A 24,414-nucleotide genomic window follows, 5' to 3' on the forward strand; every position below is an offset into this window, starting at 1 on the left:
ATTTTTAGAGCCAAGTAAACTCCATAATAAAAAAAATGTTCTACTCAATGTGGAAACTTAAACACATAAAAAGATGTAAAGAACAACTCACAAAGAAACTCCAGACCGCCCAAAACACAGCAGCTAGGCTGACATTTGGTGCAACACAATTCGAAAGTGCCAAACCCCTCCGAGAAAAGCTGCACTCAATCAAAGAATGGATGATCTCAAAATCTGCACCCTTGTCCACAAAATCATCTACAACATTGTCCCAGGATACATGATAGACCTCATAGATCTACCAACCAAAAACAGTACCGGATCATCACAAACATACCTAAACCTCCATTACCCAAATTGCAAAGGACTCAAATACAAAACAACCTATGCATCCAGCTTCTCCTATATAAGCGCATAACTATGAACACACTCCCAAAAGCTGTGAAACAATCAATGACCACCTAAACTTCAGGAAATCATTAAAAACCAACCTGTTCAAGAAGGCTTACCCAACTGATCCAACGTAAATCCCCACACCCAGCAACACAGCAAAACCAAAGATCATACTGGACAATATACAACCTTCCCTCCCTTGGACCTTCACGGTGTCTGAAACACACCAACCTTATCCGACCACAATATAACCTTTTATTTGTTCTCTACCGGATTTGGCGAACGCCTTTACGATACTATGTAAACCACACTGAGCCTGCAAATAGGTGGGAAAATGTGGGGTGCAAATGTAACAAATAAATAAATAAGAAGGGGGGGGGGGGGGGGACATAACAAACTCTGCAATAGGAAGGGCCCAGAAACATCTCAATCAACATGGGAGGTGACACTCTCTCTTTTCTTCTTTTATTTTTTTAATCAGGCAGCCTGGAACAGAAAGAAATGGGCTTACCGGGGATGGGGGGGGGGGGGGGGGGGGGAGCTGGAATCCATACCCAAAAGAGATTATGAAGGACTGTCTGACCAAACCAACCGACAAGTCGGGAATCCTGTTCCCGACAACAGTGAACTGTGAATATGTGGACAAGTCCACATGGCAACCTTGCAAATTTCCTCTATGGAAATTGAATTTAAGTGAACTACAGACACTGAGATTGAAGCCACTGATCTGTAGTTAGAGACTACACTTAGGCTGGTTTGGGTATTCTTCGGTATGGGAGTCAAAATAATGTTGCCATTTGGAGGTGGGGGAATAGGCCCTCAGACAGCATTAAAGTTATGTTTGACAGCAAATAGCTCCTACCCGTAACCTCCAATCACAGGACAAATCCCTCCTCTCATTACCCTTCTCCACCACCGCCAACTCCAGGCTCCGCCCTTTCTGCCTCACCTCACCCTATGCTTGGAATAAACTCCCTGAGCCCATATGCCAAGCCCCCTCCCCTGCCCGTCTTCAAATCCTTGCTCAAAGCCCACCTCTCAATGTCGCTTTCGGCACCTAACCATTGTACCTCTATCCAGGAAATCTAGACTGCCCCCAATTGATTTGACTGCACTTTTTTGTCCTTTAGATTGTAAGCTCCTTTGAGCAGGTACTGTCCTTTGTTAGATTGTACAGCGCTGCGTAACCCGGGTAGCGCTTTAGAAATGTTAAATAGTAGTAGTAGTAAATTAGGAGCTGGTTTGAGAAGGGAAACTAGGGCAGCTATCAAGTAGGTATTGTGATTTAGCGTATTTGTGAAGAGTTCATTTGACTTGATCAGTTCTAAGCGGGGTGACAAGGCCAACCAGATCCTGTCTGCTTGGAAGCATAGTGGTGAAGGATCATGTAGATTAAGAAAATGATCTCTTCATGTTAGGGAATTATTTAGTTCTTGCCTAATTTTAGTTTTTTCTGTTCGAAAAATGATGCCAATTGATCGGTTGATGGAGTGGATTCATTGTGTAGTAGTTACAAGTTTAGCAAATAAGCTATCGAATACTCATGTGTAAATATTTGTGGATTAACTGTTTTTTCGACTATAAGTTTTGAATAGTAAGTGGTTTTTGCTTTGATAATCATGCTCTTGTATGATTTTAGGAGTTCTTTTCAATTAGTCCATTGTTCAGTGGATTTGTTTTTGATCCAAATTTTTTCTTGTCTTCTACATTTACGTTTCATTAGTAGGATAACTTCTTTTTTTGTTGGGATTTGTTTGTAATTGGTGCAAGTTCGTCTCGACCGTTTTGCAAGTGTAGTTCCATTGTCGGATGAAATTAGTAGATGGATTAGAGGAAAGTAAGTTATCAAGTTGTTCGTTTGACCAAAATTTTCAGAGGTAAATTTTACCCTCTGGTTTGAAGGTATGTGAGGTGTTAGTAGGCTTAGATGAATGGGTGGATTCTTTCAGTTTAGCTTGGAAGAAAGGCTGTTATGATCTGACAAAGGTATCGGGGACCATTGTGGTTCAGATATGTGAAAGTTAATAGTGTCTGTAAATTTGGTTGCTAATAATCTAGCTGATGTCCTTTGATGTGGGAGGACATTATAATGAACAGTGAAAATTGCCAGACATTAAGGAAATCAAGGAATTGTTTAGTATGTAATATTAGTAGCATTTCAAGATATAAACTGATATCAGAATGAATGTGCATCTTTCATTAATGTGGTTCTTTTCCTTTCCTAAATTTTTAGATTGTACAACGCTCTGCTCTGCCATGGCAGTTAGAGCAGTATAGCAAGTTCTAATAAACCATAAAGCTAAGAGGTATTCCATTAGTCCTGGAATACCTCTCTATAGCTTTCCCACATCTTACAAAAAGTCTCTAACCGGCCTCTGCAAATAGTTTAAGTAAACAAAATCCTATTTTGCCAGTATCTGAGCCCGAGTGGGTTTCTCTGGTTGCTTCCATGCTGAAACCAATACTAGTGTTTGCTTTGTATACACTGGACACAAATTTACAACTTATGTACCCAAACTCAAACTCCTGGCTGGCAAATATTGAGCAAACAACAGTCTCTCACTTTGGGAATGGCAAGTCCTATAATCACTGTAAGGATAGCTAATACTTGGTCCAAATAGGAATGAGCTTTAGGACAAGACCACCAAATGTGATAAAGTGCCTTGTCTCCACACTGTCTCCCACAGAGCTCACTGCTACTGCCATACATACAATGCAATTGTACTAGGGTATAATACCATTTTTACAGCATTTTATAGCCATTTTCAACCAGGGCACTGGCAAACAAGGCTTTTACCGGATGCCCTACTCTTAAAATATCTTCTGGACTACATCCATGTCCATAGACCACTTGTGAATTTGCATGAATTGATTGAGCCTGTCCACCAGACAATTGTCTTTACCCATCAAGCAAGTGGCCCTGAGTACCATCTCATTCCAAGACAGCTTTCTGATACAGGAGAAAAGACCTATTACCTCCCTGATTATTGATTGTTTAAATGCCGATAAACTAGTTCTCCAACCCATATCTGAAAGCCTTTAGTGTGTTCCAGATCTCTCTTAGCTCCAGGAGAGTTTTCTGATGTAACTTCTCTTGAGCAGACCACATACCCTGGGTATAGAGCCTATTTATATGAGCTCCCTGTCCCAGACTGGGATTACATGCATCAGTCATCTGAATTTTCTGAATGTGAGGAATTTGAAAGCCAGATTGCTGTGAATTAGTCATCATGAGAAAGACTCCCTGAGGAGAGTTGTGACAGAAATGACATCCTGTAGGTTCCCTGTGACCACTGGAAACACAGAGCCCTTTGAGCCTGCTTCAAACTGAAGTGTGCCATGGGAGTTATATGGGCAGTGAAGACCATGTGGCCCAGCATCCTCAACATTTGCCGAGCTGATACCTACCGACTTCAGAACACTTCTATAACTACTGAATATCCACTACTGCAGAAGAAATGCACAAGCTTAAGTCATGTCTTGCAAGGGTCCTATGAACTCCAATTGTTGGAACATCTGAAATATTTTCAGAACTCACAAATTAGAAGGGGACACATCACTTGGAAACAATTCAGTTTCCCTCCTACCAGAAGGTTGTCCAAAACAGTTACTGATATTGAGCTATACTTTCCTGGAGTCACTCTAATGCTTGCTCCATGCTTTGGCTGTGGAGCTGTCTGGGGACTTTTGGGCCTTCTGCTGCCTTGGGGTACAGCAAGATACATACCTTTGCTGTATGGAAAGTGCAGGAGGGGGGCAGGATACCTATGCCTTTAATAGGACTTCCGCTTTGTCCACTGCTTTGAAGCTTTATAAACCAATGTAAAACTAGAGATCAGCAGACAAATATTTACTTGAAATCTCAAGTTTTTATGTGATTACCCCTTTGGCCTCTATTAATCTACATGTCAAATGGTTGGTCCTAAATTGTAGAATCATTGCCCTTGGAACTACATAAAATTGACTCACTTATGTCATTTAGAAAACAACTTAATTGTCGTCTGCTATAATACCCCTATATGTGAAGGCTGAGCTGGGAGTAAGCCTGAAGAGCAACTTCATTGTATCTGAGTGCTTCCTGATGAGGACTGCAGCCTCTTGCACTTGTCATTAAAAAAACTGTCTTTGTGGCAGACATCTGCCAGATTCTCCTGCACTGTTGACTCAATGTCCGATGCATGTAACCAGGTAAGTCTGCATATCCAAATCCCTATAGCGGAGGCCCTAGACACCGTGTCATCATAGGTTACCTGAATTCCCGCTCTTGGCAACTAGCTGGCATAGTTGTGCAGCTTTCTCCTAAGCGAGAGTGTCTGGCAAACTTCACACTATGCACAATGTTCCACAAATGCATGCTCTTTTAAGAGCTGGTAAGAAGCTATGCGGGATGCCAACACAGAATTTTGGAACAGCTTCCTCTCAGATGTTTCCAAGGTCCTAGCCTCCCTCCCCAGGGCACCGAAGAGTAAGTCTGGTACTTTGACATTTTTAGGACAGATTCAACTACCAAAAAATGGTGAAGAAGCTGAGCTTCTCAAATCCCAGAGCCTTGTGGACTCTTCGCATGCAGGGAGATTCCTTTCCCAAGGGGCTGGGAATCAACACCAGTTTGATGTACATCAGCTTCTGTGCTCTCAAAGGCATCAGTGTTAATGATATACTTGATGCCACAGCCTCTTGCCAAGCTAAGAGATATTCCATTTGTCCTGTATTATTGAGCTGCTCTTTGAGGACTGCCACCAATGAAAGCTGGGGCTCAGTCAGTGCAATGACATCCTTTATAAGCTCTTGGGGGAATACTGGTAACCTGGTCTTAGCTCAATGGAGGCTGTCATGTCATCTGATTCCAAGGGGAGTGGCCTAAATTCATAATGGGAGTGTTTTGAGGGTACTGGTGAACTCAGTACCTCACACTCTGTATGTTGTATCTTGATGGGGATCAATGCAGATGTTTTTGATCTCAGCTCAATGTATTGCATTAGCATCGTGTTATTGAGAATGAAGACAATACTTCTTCATCTGGAGGGCATCAGAGGGATACCCGTCCCCAACGGTCATTATTGATGCTCGATATCAAGGAAGGCAGAGGTCACACTGATGTTAACAGGATGTCCCTAGTGTTTGGTGCATCTCCACAAACCACTGAGACTGATGTCCTCAGTTCAGATATAGATGGATTGGACGTTTTGGCACCAATATCTTCTTGTGATGCCTCTCTCGACCTTTGATGCATCTTCTTGACATCTGCAACAGAGTTTACAAGAAGAGGAATCATGACTGAGCCCCAGACACTCAAGGCAGTTGTGGATGTTCATACTAGACATGGTCCACGCCTGCAGTTTTAAAACCACTGGAGTTTTGGGGGGCATATTTGGAAAAATGACAATGAAATCAAACAATTCTATTTTGGAAAACAATTTGAAGCCTGACTCCTAAGAGGGCGAGTAGGCCATGAAAAATAAGGAAACTAGAAAATGCCGAAAACCTGCTAAGGTTACTACAGGGTAAAGGCCCATGCAACAGGACCTTAACACAAAGCAATACATGCAAAAAAACAAACACAAAGCGTTTAACTATCTGAAAGCAGAGGACAACAACAAGACATCCAACTTGCTCTAATGGAAAGAAAAAGACTGATCTGTTCCTGTGCAACAGCACTAGGTGAGAAAGATGTGCGCTGCTGGGTAAGCCACTTTCAAAGCTTCTAGAAGAGTTGCTGGGGAGCGTTTTCACATGGGCTCCATCAGTCACATTACCAAGATTAAGATATTTTCATCCTGCTTGTCCTCATAGAAACTTAAGTGCTTATATTTTGGAGGAGTGTGAAAACTTTAATTTTCACCAAACCAAAGATTAGGTGCAGCATTGGTAGTAGTACTGCAGCCTTACCCTACCAACCATAGTGCTACCGTCTTGTTTGTAGAATACTATTTAAAAGTGATAGAATGTTCAGTCAGAAAACTACAAAGAAGGCTCTTAAGCAAATTACACGTGACAGGAAGGAGTATGTTAAGGTCACCACCACTAATCATTTCTATAGCACTACTTGACATACGCAGTCCTGTACACATTAATATGCAGGTACTCTCTGTCCCTAAGGGCTCACAATCTAAGTGTTATTTACCTGAGACAATGGAGGGTTAAGTGACTTACCCCAAGGTCACAAGGAGCTGCAGTGGGAATCGAACCCAGGTTGCAAGGATCAAGGCCAACTACACTAACCATTAGGCCCACCCTCCATTCACTAGAAGTAGAACTAAACAGCCAAAACTCTTGTTCTAAAAGCAGTCATTTTCTGTTCCTGGCTGCTGGAGACGTAGCACATCCAGCTACCTCAATTAAGTGTTAATTAAGGTGTGGGGGAAGTAGAATACTTGCGATAGGTTTGCTGAGTCAGCTTCAAAGAGCCTGTTTAAAAAAGGCCCCTTAGATTCAAAACTATATAAAGGAGAAAGGTCCCACTGAACTTCTTTCTGAGAAGTTCCGAGAGAAGAGGACATTTCTCTGGTAAGTGAACACTATTTTGCTTTGGAACTAAAAGATTGGGGTTTAACGGAGGAATTGTAGGTTAGTGATAGGCAAAATAAAAATATAAAAAGCAATTTTATCAACTAATAATATCCATAGTCTTTTCCACTTAAGTTTTAAAAACGTTGTACCACAGCATTAACAGATAGAATCTAGCAGGCACTACAGGATCTATTAAGTATTAGGGGGAATAAAAAGAGAGACAGAGAGGGAAAGCAAGCGGACCTAGTTTAGTATTAAGGGAGGAATAAAAAGAGAGAGAGAAGAGAGAGAGAAAAGCAAGCATTATTAACTAGTTGCATTAGTGTACAACCCCTATTCCCATAGTTTTAAACTGAAATTTTCTCTAGAAATAGGCATTTCCCATAGTCTTAAATTGAAACCTTTTCTAGAGGTGAGCCGGTTGATATTGTGTACTGGATTTTCAGAAGGCGTTTGACAAAGTACTCATGAAGACTCCAGAGGAAATTGGAGAGTGTTGGGATAGGAGGTAGTGTTCTACTGTGGATTAAAAAACTGGTTAAAAGATAGAAAAACAGAGAGTAGGTTTAAATTATCAGTATTCTCAATGGAGAAGGGTAGTTAGTGGGGGTTCCCAGGGGTCTGTGCTGGGACCGCTGCTTTTTAAACATATTATAAATGACCTAGAGATGGAGTAACTAGTGAGGTAATTAAATTTGCTGATGACACAAAGTTATTCACAGTGGTTAATCGCGGGAGGATTGTGAAAAATTACAAGAGGACCTTACGAGACTGGGAGACTGGGCGTCTAAATAGCAGATGACATTAATGTGAGCAAGTGCAAAGTGATGCATGTGGAAAAGAGGAACCCAAATTACAGCTACGTCATGCAAGGTTCCACGTTATGAATCTCAGACCAAGAAAGGGATCTAGGTGTCGTCGTTGATGATACACTGAAAACCTTCTGCTCAGGTGCTGCTGTGGCTAAGAAAGCAAATAGAATGTTAGGTAGTTATTATGGAAAGGAATGGAAGAACAAAAATGAGGATGGTTAATGCCTTTGTATCACTCCATGGTGCGACGACACCTCGAATATTGTGTTCCATTCTGATTGCCGCATCTCAAAAAAGATATAGTGGAATTAGAAAAGGTGCAGAGAAGGGCGACGAAAATGATAAAAGGGGATGGGACGACTTCCTATGAGGAAAGGCTAAAGCGGCTAGGGCTCTTCAGCTTGGAGAAAAGGCAGCTGAGGGGGAGATATGATAGAGGTCTATAAAATAATGAGTGGAGTTGAGCGGGTAGATGTGAAGTGTCTGTTTACGCTTTCCAAAAATACTAGGACTAGGGGGCAAGTGATGAAGCTACAATGTAGTAAATTTAAAACGAACTGAAGACAAGTTTTCTTCACTCAACGTGTAATTAAACTCTGGAAGTTGTTGCCAGAGGATGTGGTAAAGGCAGTTAGCTTAGCGAAGTTTATAAAAGGAAACATCCACAGACCGTTATTAAATGGATTTGGGGAAAAGCCACTATTTCTGGGGATAAGCAGTATAAAATGTTTTGTACTTTTTTGGGATCTTGCCAGGTATTTGTGACCTGGATTGGCCACTGTTGGAAACAGGATGCTGGGCTTGATAGACCTTTGTACATAACTACATAAGTATTGCCATACTGGGGAAAGACCATCAACTGCTGCACTCCACGTTACCATTCATCATGAAGACATCAAATAATTAGATGTTCCTTCAAGCTAAGATGAGAACATTTGAACTTTGCTTTGCAGTTCACTTTCAATAATCCACTTATCTGAACAGAAACTAGAAGGTGTACAAGTATAGAAAAGGCAATAGATTTATTACCTTAAACAAATTTTCTCCATTTTCTGTGATGTTTGGGTGCCAGATTCTAGTCAAGCATTTTACTTTTGGTGGCTACAAAAAAAAAAAAAAAAAGAAGAAAAGATTATAAAGAGCCATTCCACACAAAGAAAGCACATACATCGGTAACTAGAAAAAAACTGTTATATGGCAGCAGAGATGAACAACTTTTCTTAACAGAAACAGGATTCATTGTATTTTTGTGAAAATCTGAGACAGTGTGGGATAAGAAAAAAAAAATTACTATAAAATTAATGCACACAGAGACCACAATAATTAAATACATACCCAAATCAACTTGGAGTCTAAGAGCTAAATTTACTGAAGTGTGCTACCGCGTTACCACATGTTATTAGTCAATAGGTCTTATTGCATAAAATGGAACCTGAAATAAATAACTTGTGTTAATGCATGTTACTAATCTAGCACCACACTTAGTAAATCTAGCCCTAAGTTACTTACTTACCTAAGTTACTTACATAGTGACTGGTGGAGACAGGACTGGAAATTGATTATCCTGCAATGAGATCTTTGTGTAATACCTGCTAGGTTAGCCTATATTCATTATCAGATCATAAAACCCTTTTATGGATAAGCCAATAAGAGTACAGCTGTACCTCTTGTGTAGCGTGAACCCGTGGCACAGCCAGACCTGACATTTTGGGTGAGCCTAGAGCTAATATGGGTGGGCACAATGTATATAGGTAAGAGTAGTGTTTCTTGTGATAACTACAAAATAATGGCTTAGAATGCACTTAACAGATTTCTAAGTAGTCTGCCCAACAGCTGCCCTGAATCAACAAACTACATACATACATAATGGAAAAACCAATATTTTAAAAATTTTAAGTCCACTATAATGGCAAACATTTCATCATACAACAGGATCCTGTAATATAATTAAAGCAATGTATTCCAATTCTGGTAGTACCTCAATAGTAGAAACACAAAATCCCTTCACTGCCAGGTATTTTGTGAAGGAACACTAAATCCTACAATAAAGCTTCTTAGAGCCTATGTTGCAAACCTTAACACCAATTTCAATTACAGTACATTTAAAAAGACAACAGTGAATTATACACAACAGCAATACACATCCCACTGGAAAAGCCAGACAAGTCAGATTCACAGATCCCCATATAAAGCACATGCCAGCAGAATCTCTCTCGGTCACATGCAAAACACAGACCAACCCTCATCAATTACAGAATAAAGGACCAAAAATTAGAAATGTAATAATTTATTCTCCAAATTTCTATTCCACACTATCTCTGCAATTCTAAGCAGATCATAATTCAACATACATAATTTTAAAAAATATTACAAAAAACATAAAGACCTTCTCTTCCCTACCCTCCCATACATCCCAGTAGCCGGGCATCAGCTTTTCCCTTCCCTAGCACCCCCCCCCCCAAATCCATCCTCGTAGCCCAGTATCAGCTGCTCCCCTTCTCTACCTTACCCTCCCTGTAGCCCAGTATCAGCCCTTCCCTTCCCCACCATTCATCCCATAGCTAAGCATCAACCCTACCCTCCCCTACCACCCCACCTTTCCCCATAGCCTAGCGTCAGCCCTGTCCTACCCCTACCCATCTTAAATATAAGACTTTTTTTTTTTAATGTCCTGGGCATTACAGAGCATACCTGCACCAGGAAAACCGCTTACACTTTTTAAGCCTGGGCAACTGCAGAGACCACCCCCCACCCAAAACCCACCAAAATGACAAATTACCACCTTTTTAAAATTAACCTGGGCACTACTAAAATTTATTGTTGGAGAGTTTCTGGTGGAGGTGGTCTCTTTACTGCCTAGTGCAAAAAAAGGTACATTTAATGATTAAATATACCTTTTTTTTGCCCTAGGCAGTGAAGAGCTCACCTCACCCAGAAGCTCGCCAACAGCCAACACTTTGATTACACTCTGAGTCTGTACATGACCCGTTAAAGTTAACACATACATGTATTTACCTGGGCAGTTGCTTGCAAGTGGTGCAGAGCATTGTGCTGGCTCCCGTGCCTGTTGTGTGGAGCCGCGGGGGAGAGTGCTGTTGTGAACATTACTATCATCCAGGCTAGCGAGGACACCCAAGACCCGGCAACAATGTGGAGGAGCCACCCCTGCAACACAGCCGGCAGCCAGAAGTCTCTTCCATGCAGTGCCGTTGAGCCGTGCTAAATGCGGGAGTAAGGCAGAGCAGCTGAGCTTACCAAACAAATCGAATGGTAGTCAGCAAGAGCCAAGAAAGTAGCAGCACAGGATGGCATGCAGCACTTAATGGCCTACCGAGATCGCATATTCAGGACCTGACTCGCACTAAAAAGAATAAACAAAAATCCCCAAACATTTAGGAAGATAGGAGGAGGAGGACCTGGAGAGCTGCCAGCTGCCTAAAAGCAGGTGGGAGGTGGCTGAGCCGCAGCAGAAAGGCTGTGCACTTTGCTGCCTAAACTGGGTGGGCCTGGGCCCACCTGTAGCTACACCCCTGACGTGAGCTAAGAGTTCAGTGTAGGCCTTCCATTAATGGAAAAGAACAGTTTGTTTATGTTTATATTATGTTTATTAGATTCTTGATATACCCGCCTTCTGTGATACAACCAAAGCAGTTTATATATTACACACAAGTATATTCTCTGTCCCTAGTAGGCTCACAACAGTGATGCTATCAGGAGACTTCTGATGGTCTACTCCCACTGCAAACGTTGTCCTAACAAAAAAATATGTGTTTTTTCATACTGAGAATACCTTTCCCCACATAAATATTTTCAGAATAAGGGTGGAAAAAAAACAGATTTCATTTTCAAATCTTCAAATATATTTTGCACTTGCTTCCATGCAGGTGCAAAGTACACAAATACAAATGTTCGTATGACGTGTATGCCAGCCAAAACTTGAAAAAGAAGCTCCATCAAACTTGACAGAGCCACTAAAAAACAAAAACCAGAAAACATATAACCTTATACCATAAAATTCATTCATCCAAAGTGCCTCAAATGACCACTCAAAAGATTGCATGAAGGAGCACACAAAACGAGTATGCCCTTGTACATGCTAAATGACTTGTAGCTTTTAAAGCAGAAAAGGAATTAGCTGATGATAAGTGTGTGTGGTGTGTGGGGGGGGGGGGGGGGGGGGGGGGTACCACTGCCTGGGCGAGTCAGGAAAGGTTCCCACAGAATCCCCACTGTGTCACAAGCACTTCCTGTTCCCCAAAATGTGAGAAGAGTCCAAATACTGCCAAAGGACTCATGGCTTTAAAGCAGGCAAGGCACTGATCTTTACATTTAGTGAAGTCATTACCAGGAATGACTGTGAACAATGTAGTCTCAACATTGCAAGCAACTGGGTTAATGGGCCTAGTGAGTTCAGCAAAAATTTCCTCCACCTCTCAACGCCCTTAACTAGAAACAGCAAGCATAGAAATGAAAGGCAAGAGGCTTCACTGGAACTCTGAAGAGACTGTGGACTCCATGAGAAATGCCCCATAAGATAAATCTTGATACAGAGACTTAGGTTATTCTGGATTCTCTTCTCAAGAATACTCATAAGTACATAAGCATCGCCATGCCGGGACAGGCCAAGGGTCCATCGAGCCCAGCATCCTGTCTCCGACAGCGGCCAAAAGAACAATTTGTCCCGCCCATCTCAGAAATAGTGGATTATTCCCACGTCCATTCAAAAACATTCTATGGCCTTTTTCCTCCAGGAAGCCATCCAACCCTTTTTTAAAGTCCGCTAAGTCAACCGCCTTAACCACTTTTTCCGGCAACGAATTCCAGAGTCTAACCACTCGCTGAGTGAAGAAAAATTTCCTCTGATTTGTTTTAAATTTACTACACTGCAGCTTCATTACATGCCCCCTTGTCCTAGTATTTTTGGAAAGCGTAAACAGAACTGGAATGTGGACTCTGATTAGTATTCATGATAATACCTGGGGTCGAATGACATAAGTTGTGCTCTGTCTTTGGGCTGGTGCACACTGCCTCTCTGAGTCTACGGGTTGCAGATTGGCAGGACATTAGTTATGAAGGGAGGGGAGGGAGGAAGGGAGAGGGGGATGTGATTTTTCTTATTTTTCTTTATTGTCAGTTTTGTTTCATGAGTGAAGGACGATGCTGTTTCATTAGCTAAGTGTGAGGGGTTGCAGGTAAATTGGAAGCTGTTCTTTCCCGTTGCGGAGGAGTATTAAGCAAGGGTGCTTCTTGTCCTCTTAATTTTTGCTTTAAGGAACTTGTAACATGGTACCAAAATAGGCACCTTCCTGCCCATTCCTGCCCTTCTTTAAAATTAACCCTTATGTAACTTGTTACTTCATTAAGCTCCCAACTTTGAATCTCTTACAAAGGAATAAGTGAGACTTTGGGATACCTTTTTAGCTTACTTTGCCATAAACCAGTTCTTCACTTAGTATAAGTGGGAGAGTATAATTTGTACTTTCTGGGGTGGTTTTTCAGCCAATCATCATTCCTTATTTTTGTCAATCTGGCAGTGAAGTACAAGTAGATGAACAGAACGACTATTCATATCTTCAAGTAAGATTAACAAACAGAGAACGTATAGGGTTGACCTGAAAGATTGCAAGACTCCATTGAGAGATCTGTATAACCAAGCTTTCACAACAAAAGGCTGTAATAGCAAATTACATAAATTGTTAAATTCGCCTTGAAGGGTAAACAGCACTTTGTTTTGGTTAGGAGTGAGATCTGGATATGGATTTTGGAAGGAGACTGGGAGAAGGTGACGGAGGTGACTGCTGAGCGTAGGATGGGTTGTGCATGCTCAGAGAACTTAATTTATTTAATTGCATTTACATTTTTTAAATTTGCTCTCTATGTTCCACCACTGAACCTTGCACTCGGGTAATTATGAAATTATGCACATGAATAATTGCACAATTCCCCAGTCGGAGGCATAAGGTCAGGGCCAGGATCCCAATAAGAGGAGGGCCATGTGTAGAAACAAAGCCTCTACTGTACTGGGCCACTCAAACCTATGTCTAGTTCTATCTATAGGAAATTCCTGCATATCAGTACAAAGCTCCATTATTCTCTCCACTGTTAAAGCCACTAGTTTTTCTCTGGCCAGCAATACATGGCATTCCAAAACTCTGGCTAGACTAAGGGCAGGACAACAGAACTGGAAGAGAGGAACCCATAGGGATATTAACAATTTGTATTACACTCCAAACTTCAAGAGAAGGACCATGAAGGACATTCCAAGTCATAAAAGGGGGAAAGGGAATAGAACTTAATATAGCACCTTTCTGTGTTTTTTGCAACTACATTCAAAGCGGTTTACATATTATATACAGGCACTTATTTATACCTGGGGCAATGGAGGGTTAAGTGACTTGCCCATAGTCAAAAGGAGCTGCAGTAGGAATTGAACTACTTCCCCAGGATCAAAGTCCACTGCACTAACTACTAGGCTAAACTCTCCTTAGGCTGTATAAAATGGAAGGTACCTCTTGAAGTTCACTGCCATGACATACTACCACTGTGTCTTCTTCATTTAGAGAAGCTTTGTTGCTTTTGCCACTGCATCACAAGTGAAGGAAAGAAAAAAAAACCAAACTTTCCTCTTCCTCTATGGGGCAGATCCAGCCTTTGGCAGGAAAATTATGGTGGACAGGAAAATGAGCTTTGTGGGCCACATCTGGTTAATAGTTTGGTGAATCCTGAGGCTACCCTTCTTCTTAAATCACTATGGGGTCCTTTTACTAAGCCGCGGTAAAATGTGGTCTGTAGTAGTGTGGGCGTGAGTTGGGCCATTTTTTTTTACCGCAGCTAGGAAAAAGGGCTGATTACTGTCGGGAACAATCCTCCCAGTAGAAAAATAGAAATTATTTTTTTGGCACATGCCAAAATCAGAATTAGTGCTGGGCACACGCGCTAGCCCAGCAGTAGTGCCGATTTGGCGCACTCTACCCGCACATTAGCCCACCTGCACTTCAGTAAAATGGCCCCTATGTTGGTTCCATATCTCTTTCTGAATAAATTTCCAAATTTCTCCAAATCTGAAAAGAAAAAGAATTGAGACTATTTTTTTTCTCAATCTGAATTCATAGCAAGTAGTCTGCCCAAAACTGTTTGTTGTAGTTGTGATTTACTTTGTATGTTTCAGTTCCTGGAATATCCAAATTACTTATATACATATTTTTCAAAGTTATTGTGTCTGATAATTTACCTGTACTTTTAGCTGAAAAGTTTTTAAAAATTAGGAAAAAAATTCCAAATTTCTTATATTTGTATAGCACATTCTCTGCATATATTCTCAATATCTATTCACTTTAATTCTCCAAAGTCCACCTCTTTCCAAACTTAATATTCTTAAAGCGAAAGCTACATACCTGTAGAAGGTATTCTCCGAGGACAGCAGGCTGATTGTTCTACCTGATGGGTGACGTCACTAGCAAAAGCGTTTTCTAGCCCTCGCGCGCGCACGCATACTGCGTATGCATGATATCTTCCCACCCGAACGTGATCGTCAGTCCAATACATAGTAAAGTCAAAGACAAGGGAAGACACAACTCCAAAAGGGAGGCGGGCGGGTTGGTGAGAACAATCAGCCTGCTGTCCTCGGAGAATACCTTCTACAGGTATGTAGCTTTCCCTTTCTCCGAGGACAAGCAGGCTGCTTGTTCACACTGATGGGGTATCCCTAGCCCCCAGGCTCACTCAAAACAATAAACATTGGTCAATTGGGCCTCGCAACGACAAGGACATAACTGAGATTGACCTAAACTAAACCAACTGAGAGTGCAGCCTGGAACAGAATAAAATGGGCCTAGGAGGGTGGAGTTGGATTCTAAACCCCGAACAGATTCTGTAGCACGAACTGCCAGAACCGACTGTCGCGTCGGGTATCCTGCTGAAAGCAGTAATGCGATGTGAATGTGTGGACAGATGACCACATCGCAGCCTTGCAAATCTCTTCGATAGTGGCTGACTTCAAGTGGGCCACCGACGCTGCCATGGCTCTGACACTATGAGCCGTGACATGACCCTCAATAGTCAGCCCAGCTTGGGCATAAGCGAAGGAGATCCAATCTGCTAGCCAATTTGAGATGGTGCATTTCCCGACAGCCACTCCCTTTCTGTTGGGATCAAAAGAAACAAACATTTGGGCGGACTGTCTGTGGGGCTGTGTCCGCTCCAGATAGAAGGCTAATGCTCGCTTGCAGTCCAATGTGTGCAGTTGACGTTCAGCAGGGCGGGTATGCGGGTGGGGAAAGAATGTTGGCAAGACAATTGACTGGTTCAGATGGAACTCCGACACCACCTTCGACAAGAACTTAGGGTGAGTGCGGAGGACTACTCTATTATGATTAAATTTGGTATAAGGAGCATGAGCTATCAAGGCTTGAAGCTCACTGACTCTGCGAGCTGAAGTAACTGCCACCAAGAAAATGACCTTCCAGGTCAAGTACTTCAGATGGCAGGAATTCAGTGGCTCAAAAGGAGGTTCATCAGCTGGGTGAGAACGACATTGAGATCCCATGACACTGTAGGAGGTTTGATGGGGGGCTTTGACAAAGCAAACCTCTCATGAAGCGAACAACTAAAGGCTGTCCAGAAATCGGCTTACCTTCCACACGATAATGGTATGCACTAATAGCACTAAGATGAACCTTTACAGAGTTGGTTTAAGACCAGACTCCAACAAGTGTAGAAGGTATTCAAACAGGGTCTGTGTAGGGCTACGAACGAGGATCTAGGGCCTTGCTGTCACACCAGACAGCAAACCTCCTCCATAAAAAGAAGTAACTCCTCTTACTGGAATCTTTCCTGGAAGCAAACAAGACTCGGGAGACACCTCAGAAAGACCCAAGGAGGCAAAGTCTACGCTCTCAACATCCAGGCCGTGAGAGCCAAGGATCGGAGGTTGGGATGCAGAAGGACCCCCTCGTTCTGAGTAATGAGGGTCGGAAAACACTCCAATCTCCACAGTTCTTCGGAGGACAACTCGAGAAGGAGAGGGAACCAGATCTGACGCTGGCCAAAAGAGAGCGATCAGAATCATGGTGCCTCGATCTTGCTTGAGTTTCAACAAAGTCTTCCCCACCAAAGGTATGGGAGGATAAACATACAGGAGGCCCTCTCCCCAATGCAGGAGAAAAGCATCCGACGCTAATCTGCCGTGGGCCTGAAGTCTGGAACAGAACTGAGGGACTTTGTGATTGGCCCGAGTAGCAAAACGATCCACCTAGGGGGTGCCCCACGCTTGGAAGATCTGTCATACCACTCTGGAACTGAGCGACCACTCGTGAGGTTGCATAATCCTGCTCAACCTGTCGGCCAGACTGTTGTTTACGCCTGCCAGATATGTGGCCTGAAGAAACATGCCGTACCGGCGAGCCCAAAGCCACATTCTGACGGCCTCCTGACACAGAGGGCAAAATCCGGTACCCCCTGCTTGTTGATGTAATACATAGCAACCTGATTGTCTGTCTGGATTTGAATAATTTGATTGGACAGCTGATCCTTGAAAGCCTTTAGAGCGTTCCAGACCGCTCTCAACTCCAGGATTTTGATCTGTAGACCTTGTTCCTGGAGGGACCAACTCCCTTGGGTGTGAAGCCTATCGACATGAGCTCCCTACCCCAGGAGAGATGCATCCATGGTCAGCACTTTTTGTGGCTGAGGAATTTGGAAGGGACGTCCCAGAGTCAGATTGAATCGAATTGTCCACCAATGCAGGCACTGACGAAAACTCTTGGACAGGCGGACTACATCCTCTAGATCCCCAGCAGCCTGGTACCACTGGGAAGCTAGGGTCCATTGAGCTGATCTCATGTGAAGGCGAGCCATGGGAGTCACATGCATTGTGGAGGCCATATGGCCGAGCAACCTCAACATCTGCCGAGCTGTGATCTGCTGAGACGCCCGTACCCAGGAAACGAGAGACAGAAGATTGTCGGCCCTCACTTCCGGAAGGTAGGCACGAGCTGTCAGAGTTCAGCAGAGCTCCTATGAATTCGAGTTTCTGAACTGGAAGAAGGTGGGACTTTGGATAATTTATCACAAACCCTAGCAGCTCCAGGAGTCGAATAGTCATCTGCATGGACTGTAGAGCTCCTGCCTTGGAGGTGTTCTTCACCAGCCAATCGTCGAGATAAGGGAACACGTAAACTCCCAGTCTGCGTAGAGACAACGCTACAACAGCCAGGCATTTGGTAAATACCCTGGGCGCAGAGGCAAGACCAAAGGGCAGCACACAGTACTGAAAATGCCGTGTTCCCAGGCGGAATCGAAGATACTGTCTGTGAGCTAGCAGTATCGGGATGTGAGTGTAAGCACCCTTTAAGTCCAGAGAGCATAGCCAATCGTTCGCCTGAATCATGGGAAGAAGGGTGCCAAGGGAAAGCATCCTGAACTTTTCACTGACCACATATTTGTTCAGGGCCCTTAGGTCTAGGATGGGACGCATCCCCCGTTTTCTTTTCCACAAGGAAGTACCTGGAATAGAATCCCAGCCCTTCTTGCCCCGGTGGCACGGGCTCGACCACAATGGCGCTGAGAAGGGCGGAGAGTTCCTCTGCAAGTACCTGCTTGTGCTGGAAGCTGAAGGACTGAGCTCCCGGTGGGCAATTTGGAGGCTTTGTGATCAAATTGAGGGAGTATCCCAACCAGACTATTTGAAGAACCCACTGGTCGGAGGTTACAAGAGGCCACCTTTGGCGAAAGATTTTTAACCCCCCCCCCCCCCCCTGACCGGTAGACCGTCCGGCACAGACACTTTGATTTTGGCTATGCTCTGCTGGAGCCAGTCAAAAGCCCGTCCCTGGCTTTTGCTGGGGAGCCGCAGGGGCCGGCTGGGTCGCACGCTGTTGACGGGAACGAGCGCGCTGGGGTTTTGCCTGGGCAGCAGGCTGGCGAGAGGGAGCATTGTACCTACGCTTACTCAAATAGGGAACAGTCCTCCTTCCGCCATAAAAACGTCTACCAGTTGAGGTAGAAGCTGAAGGCGTCCGGCGGGAGAATTTGTCGAAAGCGGTTGTCCCGCTGGTGGAGCTGCTCTACCACCTGTTCGACCTTTTCTCCAAAAATATTATCCCCCCGGCAAGGAGCATCTGCAATCCGCTGCTGAAGTCTATTCTCCAGGTCGGAGGCACGCAGCCATGAGAGTCTGCGCATCACCACACCTTGAGCAGCGGCCCTGGACGCGACATCAAAAGTATCGTAAACACCCCTGGCAGGAATTTACGACACGCCTTCAGCTGCCTAACCACCTGCTGAAAAGGCTTGGCTTGCTCAGAAGGGCGCTTATCCACCAAGTCCGCCAACTGCCGCACATTATTCCGCATATGAATGCTCGTGTAGAGCTGGGTAGGATTGGATTTTGGAGATGAGCATTGAAGAATGGTAGGCCTTCCTTCCAAAAGAATCCAAGGTTTTAGAGTCTCTGCCCGGGGGCACCGAAGCATACTTCCTAGAACTCTTGACCTTCTTAAGGGCCAGATCCACCACTCCAGTCGTGAGGCAACTGAGTCCGCATCAACTCTGGATCCCCATGGATCCGATACTGGGACTCGATCTTCTTGGGAATGTGGGGATTAGTTAGCGGCTTCGCCCAGTTCGCCAGCAATGTCTTCTTGAAGACACGATGCATGGGTACTGTGGACGATTCCTTAGGTGGCGAAGGATAGTCTAAAAGCTCAAACATTTCGGCCCTTGGCTCATCCTCTGTAACCACAGGGAAGGGAATGGCCGTACACATTTCCCGGACAAAGGCCGCGAAAGATAGGCTCTCGGGAGGAGAAAGCTGTCTTTCAGGAGTGGGAGTGGGGTTAGAAGGAAGACCGTCAGACTCCTCGTCAGAGAAATATTTGATGTCTTCCTCTGCATCCCACGAGGCCTCACCATCTGTATCAGATATGAGTTCATGAACCTCTGTCCGAAGCCGTGCCCGCCTCAACTCCGTGGAAACATGGGCACGGTGAGAACGTCGAGAAGAGCACTCCCGTACCAGCGGTGATGAAGCTCCCTCCATCGATGTCATCGGGGAGTCCGCCTGGGAGGCAGCCGATGCAGGTACCGCAAGCGGTACCGGTATTGGAGACCTCACCACGGGCAAGGGGCCAGCCGTCGCCTCACTCAACGGCACCGGCGGCGCAAGCTCCCCCGGTACCAGAGGAGAAGGGCGCAACAGCTCCTCCAGGATCCCTGGAAGAATGGCCCAGAGGCTCTCGTTCAGAGCGGCTGTCGAGGAAGGCAGGGAGTCCGGCACAGGCGACGAGCTCAGAATCTGTCCGGGACGCGGAGGCGGTACCGGGCTGTCCAGGGTAGAGCGCATTGACACCTCCTGTATGGAGGGTGAGCGGTCCTCCCGGCGTCGATGCTTAGATGGTGCTGATTCCCTCGGCGACCCAGAGCTCTCGGTACCATGTCTGGAAGGTGATCGGTGCTTCTTTGCCTTCACACGTACCGAAGAGGAGGACGTCGAATCCAAACGCCTCTTTCTCGGGGCCGGCGAAGACCTACTCAAGGGCTCACCGCCACCAGCAGGGGAATGGACAGCCCTCACCTGCGCTCCAGAAGAAGAGGCACCCTCTGACGACATCCGACGATGATCCCGGTACCGCAGACGTTGAAGCACCGGTCGATGACCTCAGTAACTGCAGATGTTGATGCACCGGCCGATGACCTCGATACTGCAGACGTCAATATACAGGGCGAGGCTCCGAACAAAGAGTTCCACTGGGCCAATCTCACTACCTGAGTTCTCTTCTTCAACAGAAGACAGAGATTGCAGGCCTGAGGACGATGCCCAGCCCCCAGACACTGAAGGCACGAAGCGTGCCTATCAGTGAGCAAGATAACCCGGCTGCACTTTTTGAAGCCGCTGGGAGGCTTCTATGACATGGGCGGAAAAATCATGCCGGCGAAGTCAAAATTCGTGATGATGCACCAAAAAAAATAGGGAAAAACCCGTATGGGCGGCCAAAAGGGCCGCTTCCGAAAGCGAAAGGAAACTTAACGGGGAAAAACTTGAAAATAAGTTTGTTTGTTTTTTTAAACAAAACTCAAACACGACGGATAAGAAAAACGCAAGACTTCCAAACGGAAGAACGTGGCGAAAGGCGCGAGGGTCTCCTCAGGGCACAGACGAACGAAAAAAAAACAGCCGTCCTGAGCTACGGAAAAAAGAAGACTGACAAACACGAGCGTGTTCGGGCGGGAAGACGGTCGCGCATGCGCAGTATGCATGCACGTGCGACGGCTAGCAAACGCTTTTGCTAGTGAAGATCTCCGATTCAAGGGGCTGCCGTGGACGTCACCCATCAGTGAGAACAAGCAGCCTGCTTGTCCTTGGAGAATATCTATTCACTATATTCTGCAAAGTCCACCTCTTTCCAAACTTAGCTACTGAAGCAAAATGCTCCTATCTGCCATTTTCATAATTGACACATCTCAGCTTTGCCCTTTTCACCTTGCTATCCAAAAAGCATAGAATAGCTTTCCCAAATATGTGTTGAATTCCCTCTTTCCAGACTCAAATGCAATAAAAATATTTCACCTCTTCAAGGTTGATTTGAACATTCAAACTTCAAATTTTCTTGCTCAAATAAATTCATCAACCTGTGCTCTAGATAGTGCCATTTCTCTATTTCAGAGAAAACTGGGATTCCCTAGGCCTTTACATTATATAAAAAGGGCTGATTAGTAACAATTTACACAGTCAAGAGTTATCCTTGAAACACTTCCAGACTTTTGTATCACATATGTTTTGAGTACGGTAATGGATTGTTAGTAAGGTTATCAACGTATACTTTGAGGGCATTCAAGTGACAAACTCAGTGACTAGAGTGATTGTAGGTTGCTCACGGTAGGAACATATTTCACCTGTTTTACAGCAGTTACACTGGTTGCCTGTTGAGCAAAGAATTATGTATAAGGTACTTCCTACTTGTGTTTAAGGCTATTTCTAACTATGGGCTCTGTTTACTAAACCATGCTGTAGGCGTGCTAGCGTTTTTAGCGCATGTTAACGCTAGAGACACCATATATTCTTATGGGTGTTTCTAGAATTAGCCCATGCTAATTTTTAGCGCACACTAAAATGCTAGCGCACCTTAGAAACAGGGCTCTTAGTCTTAACCAGATGTCTGCTATGCTGAAAAGTCATAATCCAGTGAGGAGTTTAACACTGTCCTCTAAATTCTTGTTGGATGCTCCTACTGTATGTGAAATAAGGTTAGAGGAATATTGTAAAAAACGTTTTAGAGTTACGAGTCCAACTTGGTGGAATTCCTTGCCTGCATCTTTAAGATAGGTGGACTTAAGGCATTTTTATTTCAACAAGTTTTTAATCAGTAATGTTTGGTAACTCCTATTTATTCTGGAGGAAGATTGCTTGATATTTAGCTTAGGTTGATTTTGTTACTTTTATGCCCGAGGTATTTATTTATTTGTTACATTTATATCCCACATTTCCCCACCTATTTGCAGGCTCAATGTGGCTTACATAGTACCGGAGAGGCGTTCGCCAACTCCAGTATTAACAAATACAAAGTGATGTTGTGGTAGGATAAGGTTCATGTGGAACAGACACATTAGGGAATCGTAGAGCAGAAGAGTTATGTTATGTCCATTACGTGCTTTGGTTTCATTGTGTTGCAGTGTTCAGGCATTTAAGTTGGATCAGTAAGGTATGCCTTTTTGAACAGGTTAGTTTTTAGTGATTTCCGGAAGTTTAGGTGGTCATACATTGTTTTCGTGGCTTTTGGTAATGCGTTCCACATTTGTGTGCTTATGTAGGAAAAACTGGATGCACTGATTTGTATTTGAGTCCTTTGCAGCTTGGGTAGTGGAGATTTAGAAATGTTCGTGTTGCTCAGTATGTGTTTTCTGGTTGGAAGGTCTATGAGGTCTGTCATGTATCCCGGGGCTTCGCCATAGATGATTTTATGAACAAGGGTGCAGATTTTGAAAGCAATACGTTCTTTGATTGGGAGCCAGTGCACTTTTTCACGGAGGGGTTGCGTTTTTCCAAATATAAGCCTGGCTGCCGTGTTTTGGGCAGTCTGAAGTTTCTTTATGATTTGTTCTTTGCATCCCGCATAAATTCCATTGCAGTAGTCTACATGGCTTAGTACCTTTGATTGTATCAGGTTGCAAATGTTTCCATCGGGAAGAATGGTTTCACGTGTTTGAGTTTCCACATTGAGTGGAACATTTTCTTTTGTTGTGGATTTCCCTTGGCTCTCTAGTGTAAGGTTACGGTCGATTGTAACGCCGAGGATTTTCAGGCTGTCTGAGATAGGGAGGGTGTAATTTGGGGTGTTTATATTTGTGGGGTCGTCTGCATTGTATTGGGATGAGAGGATGGAACAGTGTGTTTTTTCTGTATTGTTTTAGTTGAAATGCGTTTGCCCTGAGTCCATGATGTTCAAGCTGAGCTTGATTTCGTTGGTGATTTCTGTCAGATCATGTTTGTAAGGAATGTATATTGTGACATCGTCTACATAGATGAAAGGGTTTAGGCCTTGGTTGGATAAGGACTTGGCTAGTGGGGTCATCATTAGGTTGAAGAGGATCGGTGATAGTGGTGATCCTTGGGGTACTCCTCAGTCTGCTTTCTACGGTGATGATATGTTTGAATTTGATTTCACTTGCTATGTTCTAGTGGTTGGGAAACTCTTGATCCAACTAAGTATATTTCCACCAATCCCGAAGTAATCTAGTAGTTTTAGTAGCACATTATGGTTTACCATGTCGAATGCACTAGACAAGTCAAATTGGAGGAGAACTATGCTTTTACCTGTTGCTATTTCTTGCTTGAATTTGGCAAGGAGAGTAATTAGTACTGTTTCAGTGCTATGGAGGGGGCGAAATCCTGATTGTGATTCATGTAATATTGAGAATTTGTTTAAATAGTCGGTAAGTTGTTTGGCTACCATGTTTTCCATCAGTTTGACTACCAGTGGGATAGATGCTACTGGGCGGTAGTTAGTGATTTCATTTGTTTTTTTTCTTGGTATCTTTTGGTAATGGGGTGAGTAGGATGTTGCCATTTTCATTAGGGAAGAGGCCTTGCTGAAGCATGTAGTTTAAGTGGGATGTGAGGTCTGCTATGAAGCGGTCAGGGGCGGATTTTATTAGGTAGCTGGAGACAGGTATCCAGTTTACAGTGAGTGTTGGAGAACCTACTAATCGCCTGGGTAACTGTTTTGACAGTAAGGAGAGCGAAGTTTGACCAAAGGTTGGGTCCAAACTATTGATGAAGTTTTCGATATCGGTATTGTCCTGAGGTAGCGTGTTGCATAGGTTTGCAATTTTTTCACTGATTTAGCAAGTTTGTCTGCAGATGGGATGTCTGTATTGGTTGTAGTGACCAGGGTGGTGTCTAATAGTTTGTTCACGTCTTTGTAATCTGGCCCTATTTTAGTTTTATAGTATGACCTTTTGGTCTGTCTTATTGCGTATTTGTATTTTCTTTGTATTTGTTTCCATGAGTTGTGTATGTGTTCATCTTTTGTTTTTTTCCATGCTCGTTCGAGTTTCCTGGATTGTGTTTTTTTTTTTTTTTTTTTTATTCTTTATTTATCTTTTTAATCAAATTTACAAGCTATAATACTTGTGCAAGAAAAACAGATTAATATGATTACAAAGAAATTTTCTTAATCAGAAATTATACAGGAAAGAGAAAAAAAGCATCTTGTTTTAGACCACC

General features: G+C 43.8%; 1 protein-coding gene across 1 annotated transcript in view; it reads right to left on the bottom strand.

Annotated features, from left to right (window-relative positions):
* UBE2F (ubiquitin conjugating enzyme E2 F (putative)) overlaps window positions 1–24,414 on the bottom strand; it is a 441,864-nt gene that overhangs the window by 234,870 nt on the left and 182,580 nt on the right. Inside the window, exon 6 of the mRNA XM_030209070.1 lies at window positions 8,735–8,795. Within this exon, the coding sequence (XP_030064930.1) occupies window positions 8,735–8,795 (61 nt within the window). The remainder of the gene's footprint in view (window positions 1–8,734; window positions 8,796–24,414) is intronic.

This window comes from Microcaecilia unicolor, chromosome 7 (assembly GCF_901765095.1).
Source record: "Microcaecilia unicolor chromosome 7, aMicUni1.1, whole genome shotgun sequence".
In the NCBI taxonomy this organism is placed as follows: domain Eukaryota; kingdom Metazoa; phylum Chordata; class Amphibia; order Gymnophiona; family Siphonopidae; genus Microcaecilia; species Microcaecilia unicolor.